The sequence below is a fragment of the Strongyloides ratti genome (assembly GCF_001040885.1).
Source record: "Strongyloides ratti genome assembly S_ratti_ED321, chromosome : 1".
NCBI lineage: Eukaryota > Metazoa > Nematoda > Chromadorea > Rhabditida > Strongyloididae > Strongyloides > Strongyloides ratti.
The window spans coordinates 11,184,888-11,201,719 of NC_037307.1; the positions used below are offsets into that span (position 1 = coordinate 11,184,888).

Below are 16,832 nucleotides of genomic sequence, written 5' to 3' on the forward strand. Positions count from 1 at the left end.
AACAATTTTTGGGGCCAGTTTGGTAGATGATAGGAGAGAACACAAAATAGCGATAAAATTTTTACCAATATTAAGTGGGATAAAGAGAAATTTTTAAGAATTTTCCGGGATTGTAAAAGATTTGAACACTATTGACAAGTAAGTAAAAGTGATGTTTGAATAAAATTAATGTGAAAAAGTACCCTATAATTATTTAATAGTCATATTTACAAATTTGAAGGAAAAACTTCTAAATATACACATAAATATATAAAACTTTTTTTTTTTCTAAATTAAATTTGCATAATCTTGATTTATACAACGATAAATTACTAATTAGTAAATCATTTACTCATTTTTTTTTTTTAAATTTAGATATATTTAATGATAAAAAAATAAAGATATACAATTTACAATGTTAAAATATTTTGTAGTACAAATTTATTTGACTATAAAAATATAAATATATCTACATATGTATATATTTATAATACATATAAACAAATTTTACACAATTTAGAACTAAAAACATATTTAGTCAATTGTAGTAAAATATATCTAGAAAAAATAGTAATATTTGAAGTTGATACTACTTCTTAATTAAGGCATTTAAAATAATAATCAAAATTATATAATTATGATTATGTAATATATCCATTTATCAAAGAATAATTTATATAATATTATGTAGATTGAAGCAATATATAAGAAAAATAAAAAGAGATATAAATTAGGAAAATTTTTGATGAAACAAATTAGAATAAAAAGGATTTAGAATATTTTAGTGATAGACAAGTTTGCATAAACCGTATATAATTGAATGTATATAGTCACATGTTCTTGAATGTTTCAATTTTTTTAGAATCAGAAATAAAAGCTAACTTTTGTATAGTAAATAATTAAATAAAACAATTATTGTTAAATAGTAATGTTATAAATATAAAAAAAAAAATAGGTAGACGGATTAAAAATAATAATTATATTTGTTAAATATTAAGGTAATCCACTTTCAATGGTAATCTCTACTATTACTACATCTTAATACCCCTTTTCTTGAGAATATATAACTCATATTTCTAATTAATACCCCTCTTTTTATAAATAATAAAGATATCCTTTATATGATCTTTAAAGAAAAGATTCTTTTTGGGATATATAATAGCTATTTAATGAAGTATAGAATAGAAGGACCACATAATATATAATATCCATTGATGTTTATATTGTTGATTTATTTTCTTTAACAGCGCAAGTACAGTAAAGATACAAAAGTGGTTAACCCTATCTCTCTGGCGAAATAATGATGTTTTAGTCATTCTCGTCATCGTCGTCGAGAATTATAATCTTTTTCCCCGAATTTATGTGGCCTTTTCGGTTCACCAATTTTCTCTACCCCCTATATTTATTATATACTACACATATGTACATATAAAATTATATAGATGGCACCCCTAATTTATTGCAATGGCATAGGGGGGGACCTTGTGTTTAAATGTTGGGTGTTATGTCCGCCAATTGAAAACAAGAATAAGAAGACTGGTCTTTGATGTCATTCTATAAACGGGATAGTTTTATACAATATATCACCATATATACATATATACTATATATATAAATATATATACATATACTATATATATATATGTATATATATATATAATATATATAGAACAACTTTTCTATCAGATGTATGTTGAAGATACAAGACGGTGAAATATATTTTTTTTTTAACTCACTCTCTCTCTCTCTTTTTAAAAATGTGGGAGTAACGATATATATATATATATATATTGCCAAAATTGGATGGGGAGTTTACAGAAATAGATAAAGCTATATACAACAATAAATATAATACATATATAAGCTTCTCGCCACTTTATCTTTTTTGTCAAAGTCTTCGCGCATTTACCCATGACCAATGTAGGGCATAGACTCAGGGAGAAGCAAAAATATAATCAACGGGGTCATTTATAGTTAAGTATTATTTTTGGCAATTGATAAAGAAATAAGAATAAGATAAAATTTTATTTGACATATCATATATAAGAAAAAGGCAAAACTGTTTAATTTATTATGTATTAAAAAGTACATCATGCTACTTTGATTAAAAATCAATTAAATATTTAAAGTTAATAAATATTATTATTTCAATGAAACATATTATTTATATATAATATTTTAATATAATTTAATTCTTTTTTATTTTATATTAAAGTAAATATTGTTTCACAATCATATAAAATGATTGGAGTATTAAAAAATATAAATATATATATATTATATGATCTTAACTAACAAATATACTTGGGTCTTAAAAATTTGTTCTTATTTGTCTAACTTCACTTTTATAAATTGTGTATGTTTACTTAATCATTTAAAATGTCTCCTTCTTAAGACAAATGGCTAATAAATTTATCAAAATTCCTTCCTCGGTTTTCATCATCATTTATAAGTTAGTTAAACTTTTTAATGTACAACAAAAATCAGGCTGTTATATTAATTTAAATAAATTTTGCCAGATCCTTACACATATATTAATAAAAAGCAATATTTAATTTAATATCTATCTATCTCTATCTCTGTTTAACAATTTATCGTCAGTAAAATGGTTATCACATCTAAGGATAATATTTCGATTAAACTAAATTGCCGTCTTTTTCATCATCGTATATACTAACTTCATTACACTATGAAGCAGAAAAAGAAAAAAAAAATTTTTTAGTGTAATAATAAATGACACCAGACAGTTGTAGGAGATATAAATTTAAATTTGGTTTAAAAAGTTATTAATAAAACTAAAAGAATTAACTAAATCATAATAATATAAATAAAAATATATTTTGTGAAATAATTAATAAAGAGGTAACATTAAAATGATTGGCGCTCACTATATATAAATATAATAATAAATAAAAAAAAAAAATTTTTTTATTTAATTGTGTGATTGAAGTGATTAGACAATTTCATAAAGACGTTAGGCAAATATGGTGAAAGAAGGTAGATCACTAAGATGGAGTAATGTGATAAGCGGATATGGTGAAGAAAAAGTTCATTTACATAGACTTAGCTATATATACAGATAACCAAATAAATAAAAATGTATTTTATGAGAAACAACAATAAGAAAATAGTAATTTGACCTGATATGTATTTTAATGTTTTGAAAAAATTTTCATTTTAATTTAAATAAAAACATATAAATATAATATAAGCATATCACTATTATTTACATTTTAATAAATTGATCATTAATATATAGATAGATATATGAAAAGATATAATTTATGTTATATCTTACCATACAAAATGTAATACATTTTCATATATATATATATATATTATATATAAATATATATATAACAAAAAAAAAATGTATATATAAATATATTTAAAAAAAAAAAAAAGTTTTAAAGTAATTTTTGTAACATTTATTTTATTTTCTTAAATTATTCTCCTGTTCCCTATCAAATATATATTAAATATAGAAAAAGCCGGAAACTCCAAGAAAATTTTTCCTAATCAGATGAACCTAAATTTGATATATAAAATAAAAATATGCTTTATAATCAGACAATTTGCCATAGTTGTCTTTAGTAGCAAGTTGGGGTGTTAATGTTGTTGTAGGATTTAGGAAAGACGAAGGCAGATGGGTTTGTGTGAATGTTGAAAACTAATGACCTAAGGAGGAAAGGGAAATAAAGTTTACAAAGTCCGAAGGGAATGAGGGAAAAGTTTAAAGGAAAGAAAGATGATTGGAATAAATATTGACAAAAAAAAAAAAAAAATATGCATACAATGTAGTATGTGATTATATTTATATATAGATAAAAGATACATTTTAAGATATATGTAGTATTTTTCATAAGCTCAAAGAATAGGTGACATGACGAGATTGAATACATTATGACATTTATCAATATTGTATATGACAAAAATTGATCCCGGGTCAATTGAAAACATTATTTAGAATTTTATAAATCCATTAATATAGAGTGCACATGGTTATTCATATTAATTATCTAAATTCCCTATAGTATTTTATAAAAACTATTTTAATTATATTTTTTTTTAAAAGTGAAGTAGACCAAATTTAAAATTACCAGCTAGTAAAATAATGACTAACACCTAAATTTAAATTATGTAGCTTATCAAAGATTATTATTAAATTGCGATATTATACATTACAAACTTTACTTTATGATATAAATTATTTCAACTACCAATTATTTGACTATACTGTCCAAAATGTACCTCTCATGGGATTGAGAAACATCTTTTATAATAACCAAAGTTAGATTAACTAAAAATGCTTCTATTACATGACAGTGAAATATAGACGAAGAATATTCCTTCATCAACAAGATAGAAAGGAAGTCACAAACTAGTAAAAAAAAACATAAAATAAAAAAACTATTTTATAATATATAATTTTTTTTCATCTATATACATCGTTTTACCTTTTTAAAAAAAATGTTACAGTTTCTATTCACAAAAAAAAAATATATATATACGGTAAGTTAAATAATAGGTATACAGTAAAAAATGAAAGCAAGAAAAAAAAAAAGACATATTAAATAAGTTTAAGCAACAAAAAAAAAATAGAAAGAAAGAAATTTAAGTTAAAAAGAAAAGAGTAAAATTATAAGTAATGGTATTAATTGTAAATGAAATGATAGAGAGATAATTATAATAGTTGTCAAAAAAAGCAGTACAAAGATCCTTTTTTATTTTAAAATGTTTTATATATATATATATTAAATTACCATTAACAATGGTAAAATATTATTTTAATTAAATATTATTTTAATTAAATCAATATTCTTAATTATCCATTTGTTAAAAATATAAAATTAATTAATTAGTAATTTATAATAATAAAAACAAATATATCGTCATAATAAAAAAGGTAATCAGCTTTTTCATCTTTCAATTTGTTGCATTTTAAACTTCTTTTCTTATCAAATATCTAAATCATGATTAATTATACATTAAATTTTACGCATATGCCTATACAATTTGATGTATATTTATGAAACCATACATAATATTAACTTCCATGTCATTCAAATTTCGGCAAAATCTAGACAATAAACATATATATGTATATTTATATTGTATGTATATGTATCAAGAAAAGTTGAGAGGTTTTGCCGACAAACAATGACAGATGGAAGAAATGGCTAAATTGAAATGTTGCATGAATACATAAGTTGATTAAAAATAAATTTGGACGATTAAATTATAGAAGACACGTGAAGGGTAATGGATAATTTTGATGATAACAGTTAAGATATCTGGATCTATGATAAATAAGGTCACGGTCGTGTTTTTGTCTGCTAAATACATGTTTCCACTAAAAACGAGATATATTTTGATAAAAAAAAAACAAGTAGATATAATGGTTGTTTTCAAGAATATGATTGATAACTAAGCTACAAAACAAAAAAAATGCATAATTTAATCAGATAAAAATTAAAAAAAAAAAAACTCTAATCAACACTACATTTAAGATTAATGAAGCTAAAATGATATTTTATTTATAGGACATCCGCCGACAAAATTTTTCTGTGACGGGAAATGTATAAATTTTAAATACCAGATAAAATTACCGTTATATATGCATATAATTAAATTTTTGGAGAAATTATTTAAACTTTTTAGTATGCAAATATATTGGTAATATTGAAACATTACTTAATACAATATAATCCGCGCAATTTTTTTTTCTAAATTTTTATATTCCTGCCTCTAGATCATCATGCAAAAATTTTTTTTCTACATCTATGATAAAAATCGCGATTAAAGTTTTGGTGTTTGCTCGTTGAAGAAATTTAATTGGGACATACATAAAACATAACATTTTTTAAATGGATTTTAAAAATTTTTACATTAAAATTTGTATATTCTGTAGCTCTACTAAAGAAATATTTGAAATGAAGAAGAAAAAGAAAAAGAGTGTAAAAGAAAAAGATTCTTTATGGGGTTTGTAATTGTTAATAACAATCATAATAATTTAAATAAATAATTTATATAAAAAAAAATTATTATAAAAGTTTTGTAGAATAAATTAAAAACTACTGCGATTTTAATTGTTAATATTACCATTAATAACATGTTGGCACATGAACTAATAATTAATTATAATTCAAATGACTTTTCTAAACATCTGTGACACAAAGAATGATTATATTATTGTGTGCACTTTCATTTTATTAAATCAAGCATAATTAATTAATCACATTATGCCATAAAATAATTAAATATTTATCAAAAAATATTAATTAAAATAATTAATAAAAATAATTTTTTTAATATATTACTACAGATCAAAGCGGCATTATGTCTCATCAAGAATAATGTTTTATAAAAGTGGTACAAAGATACTAATTGTTTTTAATTTTTTTCTTACATTTTTATAATAATGTTAAGGAAAGCGGGTAAATTATGGACTTCTTATAGGAGTTATTTACCTTCTGTACGTTTTTCATCTACAAAAATTAATAACCCTGAACATTTTGATGAATTTTCGTAAGTCAAATATTTTAAAAAATTTTATTATCTTTTTTACTACTTTATTTAAGTGAGATATATCCTGATTTTGCTAAAACCCCTATAATGGGACGTAGAAATGAATTACGTGAAAGACTTGAAAGAGCTGATATGTTAAAACGTCGTATGATTATAGATATACCAGAATTTTATGTTGGATCAATTGTTGCTGTAACTAATTCAGATACAAATCTTTCCTCCAAACAAAGGCGTTTTGTTGGAATTTGTATTCGTCGTGAGAAAGAAGGTCTTCAGCATACATTTACTCTTCGTAATGTTGTTGATGGATTAGGTGTAGAAATTTTGTATGAATTATATAATCCTACTATTTTAAAAATTGAGACATTAAAATTAGAAAAACGTCTTGACAATGACTTGTCTTATTTAATTGATTCACTTCCAGAATATTCAACATTTGATTTTAATCTAGACCCTATTGCTCACCCGTCAGGAACTCCTGTTCCTGTTAATGAAACTAAAGTTAAATTACGACCACCACCATGGTCAAGAAGATGGGAATTATTCCCATATAAAGGAATTGATAATAGTTGGGAGTTAGCTACTCCATATAAAAAAAGAAAACTTCATAAGACAAGACTTAATGAGTGGATGAAGTATGATTTAATTGCTGATTATAGATCTGAGAATAAATTCTTAGAACATGAGCTGGCAGTTGAAAAAGAGATGAAAGAATTTGAAGAAATACAACATAAAGCTGGAATGACAAAGAAGAAAATTCTTCGTTCAGCTCAAAGGCAAAAATAGAATTGTTAATTGTTATCTTTATTTCATTAATTGTAAAATAGTTTGAATAAAATATTTCTAATTTAATTTTTTTTTAAATAAATTTTAGTATTTAATTAATTATTATTTACAATTCTAATATATGGTTTGATTAAAATTTTTTTTTATTGCGGTGGTAGAGAAGTATGTACAAAATTATGTGGTAAAATTAAACTTTAAAATAACCTTTCTAGAAGTTTTTGGGAGATCAAAGATAAGAAAAGAAAAATTACTATTATTCAAATTTTAACAATTTAATTTGAAATATGAAAAAAAAAGTAGATTTTCTTACAGACACAAAACTAGGTATTTAACTTGAAATTGAATTTATTTTCATAGAAAAAGATAAAAAAAAATACTTAAAGTTTTATAATGTCAACAAAATGATAAGGAAATTAAATCATTCTTAGCAGCCAATAAATTTTTAATAAATCAACAAACTTATTTGTATTATTTTTATTTAAATATATATTCAATATATAGTGTTTCTCTAAATTTTATAAAAATAAGAATTGTCTAGGGAAATGGTTTGTTATTGAAAAATTACTTAATGTAGCAAAAAAGAAATTGAGAAACACATTTGTAACTTAAAACTGATTTGACTATACATTATAACTAAATATAATAATGTTTGAAATGTTTTTATAAAAATATAATAATTAAATTTTTAAGCTTCTTAATAAAACTAAAACTATTAAATAATACAACAAAAAAATATATTCATCTTATTTTAATTTTGATACAATGACAAATGATGAAAAACTATATTGTTATTATGATATAATCTTATTATTTATATGTTTATCTACTTGTTAAATATTATTAAATTATACAATTTAATCTTAATGATGTCAATAAAGTTATCAGTTAAGTTTTATTGAATATTGATGATATACTTTCTATTTATATATTCATTTTCCGTTAAATTATATTATTTTTATAATTCTAATTCAATAGAATAACTAATAATCTATCTTAAGAAGCTTTCTAAATTTAAAAAAAAAAAATTTAATTATTGAAAATAGAAAATAAATATTTATCCAATGTTATTGGAGTAAATTTTATTATAATCAAAAATTAACCTAAATTTAAAATTATACCATTAAAAATAATTTTGATTTTTATCAATAATATATAATAAATATTTAATTTATTTTTAATAAATTAAAATATATATTATGTTGATAAAAATAATAAAAACTTTCATAAGATGTAAACCTTATTTAAACTAATTTTAATAATTTTAAATTTAATTATAAATTATGTTATTGGTAAGAAAGTCTATTTTAAAATATAAGAATAAAGTAAGTATAAATTTTAGAATATTATAAAATGTTTTAAAATAATAGAATCAAACTTTTAAATTTTCAATTAGAAATAAATTTACATCTAAATAAAAGTGATAAAAGAAAAATTTAGTAAGAAATTAATATTATGAAAAAATATCATAAATATAAAATTTTATGATAATAAAAATATTACATATAAATATGATAGTGAAAAAAAAAAGAAAAAAATTGTTGGAAAAATTTTTAAAATTTATAACAAAAGCTTTTTCTTCCATTTTAAATTTTATAAGTTTCTTAACAATACAAAATTAATTCTTTTGTATTTGATATTTAAAATAAAATTATTATATGAGAAAACATATTTTGAAACAGTGAAAATTTGTCCTGTGAATACATAATTTAATTACACCAAAAACACATTTTTACTCAACAAAATTAAATTGAAGATTACCTACCAAAACAACTATAATATTATAAAACAATAAAATAAAATGGTTCTCTCTTCATGGTTATGTTTATTTTAAAATATCCAATGAAATAGAAATATTTATTATAAATAGTATAGTTAAATGAAAAATTTTACTAAAAACTTTTTATATTGTTTTGCCATTTTAAAAATTGACATATTATCAAAATCAATAATTTATTCATTTAATAAATCAAATTATTTTTAATATTTATTATTTAAGCTTAAAAAGTTATAGTAAATGTTATTAATGAATGTTTGTTTTCTTTTTTTTTATATTAAAAAAAATTGATAAGTTATATAATGAGATTTTGCATAAATAATTTTACAATTATATTTTTTTATTATTAAAAATATTAATAAAAATTCAAAAATTATCATATATTTATTCGAAATATAAGTTTAAAATAATATAAAATCAAAAATGTTTTAAGATCTACTTTTTTCCTGTCAACCAAACTCGATATAAAATAATGCTACTTTAGGAAACGTTTTTCTGACCTTGTAATAAAAAATTTTAATATAACAAAATGAATGTTCTTTGATTCATTGGAAAATAAATTTTTTTTTTTATATATAATAAAAATATAAAAAGATTTTAACATTATAAAATATATTTAAAATATATACATATATTTTCTTGATATTATGGTTGGAAAAAAAATAAATTAAATTACTGAACTGAGTGAATTTTTATACTTCAATTATAATAACACTTTAACGATGTACTTGTGAAAATAAATTCATTTAAATTGTCTAAAATTTCTAATACTTTTTATTGTAAATAAATAATTAAATAAGTAATTAACAAAAAAGACTAATTAATAAATTATTTTCTATCTTTAAAATCTCTTTTTTTTTATAAATTTTGGTTTTTAAAAATCGATGAACTAAAAATGCAATGGTTATAATATATTAAATAATATTATATTTAATGGAGTTTATTAATTAGTAATAATAAAATTTTATATAAACATGTTTTAAAAGAAAATTATTTGAAAAATGTAAACATAAACAATTATGAAGGTAAAAAATTTCATTTTATAACAACATTAACTTTTAAAATAAAATAATAAGATGTAATAAACATGAAAAATAAATTTACAAGAAAATCAATTGTATTTTTAAATTGGAATTAATTTTTCTTATTTGTATTTTCATTTATAAAATGAAAATTTTCTATATAACATTATAGTTAAATGTTAAGAAAGTATTAAAAATTATTCTTTATAAATATATATCAAATGTTAGTTTGTTTAATAAATCAATTATATTAATTAAGATATAAAACTTATATTATAATTGCATAATTAAAAATATCAATAATAATACAATAGTTTAATTTATAATATAATGAATCAAGGTTGTTATCAAGTAAAAGTTTATAATAGTATTATAATATCTAATAAAAATATATTTTATTTTATAATAATATCACTATATTTTTAATAGTTTTTTTATAACCGAATTTTATGATTCATAATGTTTGATTCTTTTAAGATCAGAAGAAAAAATTACAAATAGTACATTTCTTTAAGACAAATAATATAATATAGAAAAGTAAATAATATTATTAAAAAAATGTATAAAATAGTCATAAATTTAATATACAAAAAGTATTAAAATTATAACTATAAAATGACTGAAAGCGATTAAATTTCAAGATTACTAGAAAAGTAAAAAAAAAAATTTGTATTTAAAATATTATTGTTTATATGAATAGTAAATTTTTTTTTAAATAAATTTTTAAAAAAATTATTATTTTAAATTTTATAAAGAGGAAGTGGTTTATGATATGATGAATACTTTTGAATTATAATATCATTAAAATATACGTAAAAATGGAAATATCTTTAATTGTTTTAATTATTTTTTATAAAAAAAAAACATTAAATATGAAATAAAATATATAAATATTATTTCAAGATTTTATTATTTATTTATTAAAATTGAATTTTATCATAATTTAAACAATAAACAATTTTTCTGTTAAAAAAATTTTAATTACGTTTATAAAAAAAAAAGCAAACAAATTAGTTAATTATTATTATTTATAAATTACTAACACCGGATTAAAAATGTTATTTAAAATTAAAATAATTTTTATCTTTAATTGAAAGTTTGTTTAATTCTAAATATAGTAAAACAAATTTATTTTAATAAACTTTTAATGAATTTCTAGTACTCTTTTTCTGTTATAATATAGTCAAAAAATTATTTATTAATAACTTCAATTTTACTATTTTTACGAAAAACCTAAAAACGTTCTTTGGTGTGTAAAATATTCTTGAACTTATATATAAAATTTTATTTTTAGTATAAATAGAAATGTTAATTTTAAATACAATATATACATTTATATTTATAAATACAATACACATGAAAAAAAATTAGCAAAAAGATGAATGTAGCCTTCTAACCATTCTATAAATTTTACAATCTTTTGAAACATTTTTATCATTATTACATTCCATGTGACAGATTTCATCAGATAATAAAGGTGGCAATTTTTTCATCATTTCTCTTATATAAAACAAAGAATTTCCACAGCATTGTTCTGCATCTTCTCTATCTCCTAAAAGTAACATACAATTTCCAAATTTTTGAACGGCATTCACATGATCAATACAATCATAAATATTATTCCATATAACATCAACTATATTTTTTATATCATCTTTCATATATTTATAACATAATTTATCTGATAATAAAAGATAAATTATTTCACCAAATAATAAATAAATTTCTTCTTCACAATTATCTTTTCTTAAACTATTGATAGTTAAACAAAGAAATTTATGACCATCATTTTTAACAAAATATAAACCTAAACACGTTGATAGATGTAGAAGGCGAACTAATTGTTGAAAAACTTTTTTACACTCATTTTTTTTCATTGACATTAAAACTTCACATATTTTGTTAAAACGATCAACAAGAGAGATACTTAAATCATGAATATCACAAATATTATTATCAATCACCTCCTTTTTCATTTTATTTATTTTATCTTTCCTTTCAATAATTTTTTTATTAAGTTTCTTACGTATAATATATCCCTTATACAATGATTGAATCTTTATAGCACAATTATTTCTTATTATTTGATTTTTTTTATGTTCCTCATACCATTTTAACGAGTACTCTTTTAAATTAATTAAACGATTATGTTTTATCAATCCAATTCTTCGAATAACTCTTGTTATAATAAGTGCAGATTCATTACATTCCATAATAACAAAACATTTTTCTATAAAAAGTTTTATAAAAATTTTAAAAGTTTTGTATTTCTTAAGAGAAATCATTGCATAATTAGTTAAATCACTTGGAATTCCAAGTTTCATATATCCGATATTGAAAACTTTTTTTAACAAAGTTGTTCCATTAATTTTACAACTAGGTATTCTTTCATATTTTGAACAAAAATAATCATAAATATTATATAATAAACATCCATCAGTAAAGTCTTCAATATTTTTTGGTATTTCTAATCCTTTTAGTAATGCAAATTGTTTACAAAGATGAATTACTATATCAAATCCATTTAAATAATTAGGAATTGATAAACAAGGATTATCTAGATGTGATGAAAGTTTTTCAATCTTTTTAGAAAATTGACGAATTATGACATATTCATCTTTTTGTGCTTCAAAAACTCCAACAATTTTCCACAACATTTCAATAATACGAGTAATATTTCCCTGAACAATATCTTCAGCTTTGATATTTCCAATATCAAGATTATGATTTCTGGCAAATTCTAAAACATCCCTTACATTTCCAAGTTTTTTAATCCTATCACCTCTGGGTTGTCGCAATGATGAAATAAGTGAATTATCTGTAATCTTAAGAATTGTTTCAATAACCTTTGCCAAAATAATCCCATCACAAAGATCTGTTGATAAATCTTTAACAACAAAAACATAAGTATCATAAAATTTTTGTTCATAACAAAATGAAAGGCCAATTTTTTCTAAAGCTTTTGTTAAATTAAATTTTACAGAAATTATCGTTTTTCTTAGCCATGTTATTACATCTTTTGAGGTACAAAATATAGATTTAGCCTCAAACATTGGTGGATTCCGAGGTATAATTAAATCTATTGTTTGAAAATACTCAATAACTGCTATTATTTGAATAAATTTAGTTATAAAATGACGTTGCAGTTTTTTTATCTCTGATGGTGTGACATAATTTTTACCATCAGAAAACAATCTCTTTGATTTCAATATTTTAGGATTAGAAAAAAAATTTTTAGATAGATATGATGTTATTACTTTTCGTAAAGAACCATTATTAGGAATAGTCAATTCAGTATCAAATATACACTCTATAGCTAAGCGTAGCCATGTAGAATTATAATTAAAAAGTACTTCAATAACACTATTCTTCAAACCAACATCAGAAGATGGGACTAAGTTAGTGGAACAAATTTGGTTAGCTCCACCTACTATATCTTGAATTTGACTCAAAAAAACACAATCCTTCAAACTTTCTTTAGCTTTTGACAATGTAATTGTCCATTGAGTTGCTTTTTTAGACAAACCAACAGGAGAATCTCTAAAATTAGACAATGGTTCTTGAGGTATTCTTTGATTTGAAAGAGATGTTCTAAGTATTTCATCTGCTTTAAGCCGTGCTCTTTCAGTAAATGATTCCATGTCTGTACAACATTCTTTATCTACACCACATAATTGATTGATCCATGAAACAAAAGCTAATTGTGTACGTTTCTCAATATCTTCTTTTGTTTCAGTGGTTTTTGATTTAATAGATAATGCAGTATTATTCATAATTGTAATGCTACCTAACGACTCTGATAATGATACTGTTGTAGATATTGGAAAGTTTAAATCCTCTCCAAGAAATTTTTTAGTTGTTTCCACAATATCAATTGTTTCGAATATTTTGGATTTCTTTAAATGCTCCTCTTCAAGAACTTTTTTTCTGATATTGTTACGTTTCTCTAAAGCTGATAAAATTCGATTTTTTTTTTGTGTAACATCAACATTTTTTTTATCATTACTGGGAGTATTAGGTAAAGTGTAATCTATTAACATTTTTTTTTTCTATAAAATGCTTTTTTTTAATTATTAGAAATTTATAACTTACAATAAAAAGGAGAATGTTACAAATAAGGTTAGGATAAACTGTTATTTCAAGTAAGTTTTAAGTATCTTAAAAAAATTTACTATTAATTTTAGAAAAAAGAATTTACAAAAAAAATACAATGAAATTATCAAATGACAAAATTGGCCGTAATACTATGAAATAAAACTTTATTATGATTATACCAAATGATGATTTTAACACTAAATACTGAATAAAAATTGACAGAGTAAAACTTTTCAATCTTCTGGAAACTTCTTTGTTAACTTATTGATAGGCTATGACAATTATATACATTATAAATAAATAAAATTTACAAAAATATTAGAAAGTAATTTTAAAAATGTATAGCAGTAATATTATTTTATTGCTGTGGAAATTTACGTAATGAAACTTTTAATAACAATTGTTGCCTCGTTGTATAGTCATAGTTTTAAAGATTTTGTAGTTACAGGAACGAAGATATTATATTTAGATATAGTTTCAGATAAATAATAAAATTACTTTTTTTTCGTTGATTTTCATAATAATGTTGATAAATATACTATTGAAAATGAATATTTTAGTTATTAGATTAGCAGATGGAAATTACTAAAAATAAATCAAGAATTTAGAATTTTTTTAAATATTTATAATTTTTTTCATAAAGTAAAAATATCACTAAGCAGATTATTCATACTAAAAAAAATTTTTTAAGAAGAATATAATAGCACAAGTGAAAAAAATATAAATTAATTTCTAGCTGATATATAAGTAAGTCAGGAGCAATAAATTTAAAAAATATTTCTGCCATTCTTCATAATTAGCTTCAACAGAAACGTAAAAACAAAGATTCTTTTGCAATAAACTAATAATCAATTTTTATTTAGAGTTTACATTCAAAATGTTTAAATATCTTCAACCATTTTTGAGATATAAAAAATGATGACAAAGAATAAGGCGCGAAAAAATGCCAAATGCTATATCTTGAAAACTTTTGAATATCAAGAAAACTTTTCAACGTGGACTACATCTAAAAAGTTGAGAGAAGCCCAGCGCAACAAATTTCATACTTCTACGATCTGTGCAACTTGAGTTATGAGTACATTCTTGAAAACGTTTCTCAAGCAACATTTTTCATCATATCTCAAGTTTGAGACGTCCTATGAAGATGAGACCACCTTCAATGAATTTCCCGTAAAAATCTGATTTAGAATATATCTTTTAATTTAAAAATGCTCAACCGGATCATGAAAGGCGATTTTTTACAAAAAATATTCCCCACTTTCGCCTCCAACTTTGAAGGCTCATAACTTCTGAAGTTTTAATTTTTACATATCCTTGATTATATTCAAAATTCATCTCTTCTCAAGGGCTATCGAATGAATATAATATTATGCCAAAATTCTAAAAAAAGTTGTTTTTTTAAGTTCTGATGACAAGTCAAGCTGGAGCTTCTTGGACAATTTTTGAAACTCGCGAAATATTGAAGTTATTTTTACATAAATTATTCATTTTAAAATAACTTTTTAAGAGAAATCGTTTACCACTAAGCTTATCTTCATATGACAATTTTTAACCAAGATACTGAAAAATCATGAACAATGAATATTTAGAAAAAATTTCCGCCTTTGGTTATATCTCCTTTCAAAATGAAGCTAGAAACAAGCGGTTTTCTGAAATCGTCTTCACATTAGTTTTCATATGGGGTCTACCTTCAAAATTTTTTTATATTATCAACCATTTTTGAGATACAAAAAATGATGACAAAAGATTAAGCGCGAAAAAATACCAAGTACTATATCTTGAAAACTTTTGAAAATCAAGGAAACTTTTCAACGTAGACTACATCTAAAAAGGCAAAAGAAGTCCAGCGCAACATGTTTTATACTTCTGCGAGCTGTGTAACGTTAGTTATGAGTACGTTCTTGAAAACGTTTTTGAAGCAACATTTTTCATCATATCTCAAGTTTGAGAAGTCCTATAAATATGAGACCAACTTCAATGAATTTCCCGTAAAAATTTGATCTAGAATATATACTTTAATTTAAAATTTGTCAACTGGATCACAAAAGGCGATTTTTTTCAAAAAATATTCCCCACTTTCGCCTCCAACTTTGAAGGCTCATAACTTCTGAAGTTTTAATTTTTACATAGCCTTGATTATATTCAAAATTCATCTCTCTTCAAGGGCTATCGAATGAATATAACATTATGCCAAAATTCTAAAAAAAGTTGTTTTTTTAAGTTCTGATGACAAGTCAAGCTGGAGCTTCTTGGACAATTTTTGAAACTCGCGAAATATTGAAGTTATTTTTACATAAATTATTCATTTTAAAATAACTTTTTAAGAGAAATCATTTGCCACTATTCTTATCTTCATATGACAATTTTTAGCCAAGGTACTGAAAAGTCATGAACAATGAATATTTAGAAAAAATTTCCGCCTTTGGTTGTAACTCTTCTGAAAATGAAACTAGAAACAAGCGAATTTCTGAAATCATCTCCTTTTTAGTTTTCATATAGGGTCTACCTTCAAAATTTTTTTATATCATCAACCATTTTTGAGATATAAAAAATGATGACAAAAGATTAAGCGCGAAAAAATACCAAGTACTATATCTTGAAAACTTTTGAAAATCAAGAAAACTTTTCAACGTGGACTACATCTAAAA

At 21.6% G+C, this 16,832-nt stretch overlaps 2 protein-coding genes across 2 annotated transcripts; one reads left to right on the plus strand and one right to left on the minus strand.

The window, feature by feature from the left end:
- Positions 1-6,400: 6,400 nt before the first annotated feature.
- SRAE_1000342900 (39S ribosomal protein L19, mitochondrial) lies at positions 6,401-7,293 on the plus strand (the record flags this gene model as incomplete). The annotated part of the gene is made up of 2 exons (XM_024650617.1): positions 6,401-6,507; positions 6,561-7,293. 2 exons carry the CDS (start codon positions 6,401-6,403, stop codon positions 7,291-7,293), a joined length of 840 nt encoding a protein of 279 aa, XP_024504377.1.
- Positions 7,294-11,456: 4,163 nt separating this feature from the next.
- SRAE_1000343000 (Abnormal spindle-like microcephaly-associated protein) lies at positions 11,457-15,291 on the minus strand (the record flags this gene model as incomplete). The annotated part of the gene is made up of 3 exons (XM_024650619.1): positions 11,457-14,138; positions 14,182-14,219; positions 15,231-15,291. The coding sequence occupies 3 exons, from the start codon at positions 15,289-15,291 to the stop codon at positions 11,457-11,459; spliced, it is 2,781 nt and encodes a 926-aa protein (XP_024504378.1).
- Between the last annotated feature and the right edge of the window lie 1,541 nt (positions 15,292-16,832).